Here is a 2,348-nt window from a genome sequence, read left to right as displayed (position 1 = left end):
TCCTACCCCCTTCCCACCCCCGCCCTCGCCCCTCCAGGAAGATGCGGAGATGCCAAACTCCGGCTGTACAACGGCTACACCACGACCATGTCCGTACATACACGTGAGTGGTGTGGCCGACACAGCTCCTACAGCACCCAGGCGCTCAAGTACGTCAGCAATAACAACAAGGTCATCCTTCGCTTCTTCCCCGGCCACAGCAACCTCAGGGGGCACAGGGGCTTCAAGCTCTTGTGGATGGCTGTCACTTTGCCGGAGACCACGGGTAAGTGGTTTTTTTTTTCTATTTTAGACCACCAAGAGATCTTAAAAGTGCGCAACTTGCACACGTGACCTCCGAGATTTTTCGCCCTTCTCCGAGAAAGCTAGGTGTAGATCTTTCCTACCAGAAAATCAGGGGTGTGGCGGAAAGAGAGCACTTAAAAGGAGCCAAGGAGTAGCAGTTAAGTAGAAAAGCTGCAGAAAGAGTCAGGAGCCCAGAGACCACAGGTAAGTGGGCTTTTTTACACCTCTATCAACATAATTTGGAACACTTTAAGCTCTTGTGGATGGTCGTCACTTTACCTGAGTCCACGGGTAGATATCTTAGTGTCTTGCGGCTCTATCTTCATAAATATTAGAACATTCGGAGACACAGGGGATTCAAGCTCTTGTGGATGACTGTCACTTTGCCGGAGACCACAGGTAAGTGGGATGTTTTACGCCTTTATCAACATAATTTAGAATTTAATTAGAAAATTAGGATACACAACAACAACAACAACAACAACAACAACAACAACAACAACAACAACAACAACAACAACAACTTGTGGATGGCCGTCACTTTGTCGGAGGCCACAGGTAAGTTGGATGTTTTACGCCTCTTTCAGCATAATTTAGAACATTAGAGGACACAGAGGATTCAAGCTCTAGTTGATGGCCGTCACTTTACGTAATATTTGTCGTTTTTAGTGAAAAGAAGGACATCGAAACAATAGCAGGCATTTAGTGCGGTGAACTATTAATTATTATCAAAACATGTAGTCAGACAGACAGACAGACAGAAACGACAGAGGAAAAAACAGCAGAGTTCTATTGACCTCACTGCTAAGAAAGCCATACTATAAGTTATTATAAACGTAAGTGTGCACAATTACACCAGATGCAAAAAAAAAAAAACGACAAAGAGAAAAAAAGGGGGGGGGAATGCAATATCTAAAGAAACCTTCAGCAAGATGAAACCTATATGAAACCTATCCCCTCAAATAGAAACTTAACAGAAAACACAAAAATTAAGACCCCTGAAAGTGTACATATGGTCAATGCATTTGTATTGGTGCGAGAGCTGGACTCTAAACAGAGACACAGAAAGAAGACTGGAGGCCGCTGAAATGAGGTATTTAAGGAGAAAGCTCAGAATCTCATGGACAGAGAGGAAAACAAACAGAGAAGTACTCCAAATGGCAAGATGAGAAAGATCCATAATCAGAGCCATCAGTTCCCACTTCCCTTTCCCCACGTCCATTTTCCTCACCTCTAATTTCCCACTTCTATTTTCCCACTTCTATTTCCCCACTTCTATTTTCCCACTTCTGTTTCCCCGCGTCCATTTTCTCACCTCTATAACCCCACTTCTATTCCCTTCTCCACCTCTATTTCCCCACTTTCATTAATTCCCACTTCCCTTTCCCCACGTCTATTTCCCCACCTCTATTTCCCCACTTCTATTTTCCCACTTCCATTTTACCACTTCCCCTTCCCCATGTCCATTTTCCTCACCTCTATTTCCCCACCTCTATTTCCCCACTTCTATTTCCCCACTTCTATTTCCCCACTTCTATTTTACCACTTCCCTTTCCTCACGTCCATTTTCCTCACCTCTATTTCCCCACTTCTATTTCCCTTCGATCTCCACCTCTATTTCCCCACTTCTATTTCCCTTCGATCTCCACCTCTATTTCCCCACTTCTATTTCCCCGCTTCCCTTTCCCCACTTCTATTTTGTTTGTTTTTTAATAAGAGTTTTACGGCACCTGCAACACAATAGGGTCATTTAAGAGAGTAACAAACACAAAAAGAAGGAGGAGAGATAGATTTGTGATAGGAAAGAAGAAGCAAACCCCACCAGAGCACCCGCTAACCTCCTGCTTCTCCCCCTCTCTTCCCGTCAGAGCCCTGTGCAGGATTCCGCTGCAAGGGAGGCCGCCACTGCCACAATGGCGCTGAGTGTACCCCGCTCAAACAGTACTGTATCTCCAAGTCCCTGGTCTGTGACGGGGTCAGAAACTGTGGGCCTTTTGATGACAGTGACGAGAGGAAATGTAAGTGGGTTTTCTCCTATGGTCTTTCTTTTTTTTTGGGGGGGG

General features: G+C 45.0%; 1 protein-coding gene across 1 annotated transcript; it reads left to right on the top strand.

The window, feature by feature from the left end:
* Window positions 1-37: 37 nt before the first annotated feature.
* On the top strand, window positions 38-2,306 carry LOC106013446 (the record flags this gene model as incomplete). Its single annotated transcript, XM_013089243.1, is given in 2 exon segments — window positions 38-265; window positions 2,154-2,306. Coding segments are annotated over 2 exon segments (381 nt in total), but the record flags the coding sequence as incomplete, so codon positions are not given.
* Between the last annotated feature and the right edge of the window lie 42 nt (window positions 2,307-2,348).

The sequence above is a fragment of the Aplysia californica genome, unplaced genomic scaffold (assembly GCF_000002075.1).
Source record: "Aplysia californica isolate F4 #8 unplaced genomic scaffold, AplCal3.0 scaffold00907, whole genome shotgun sequence".
Classification (NCBI taxonomy): domain Eukaryota; kingdom Metazoa; phylum Mollusca; class Gastropoda; order Aplysiida; family Aplysiidae; genus Aplysia; species Aplysia californica.
Note: the sequence above shows the minus strand (reverse complement) of the source record. Positions and strands in the feature narration are given on the sequence as shown.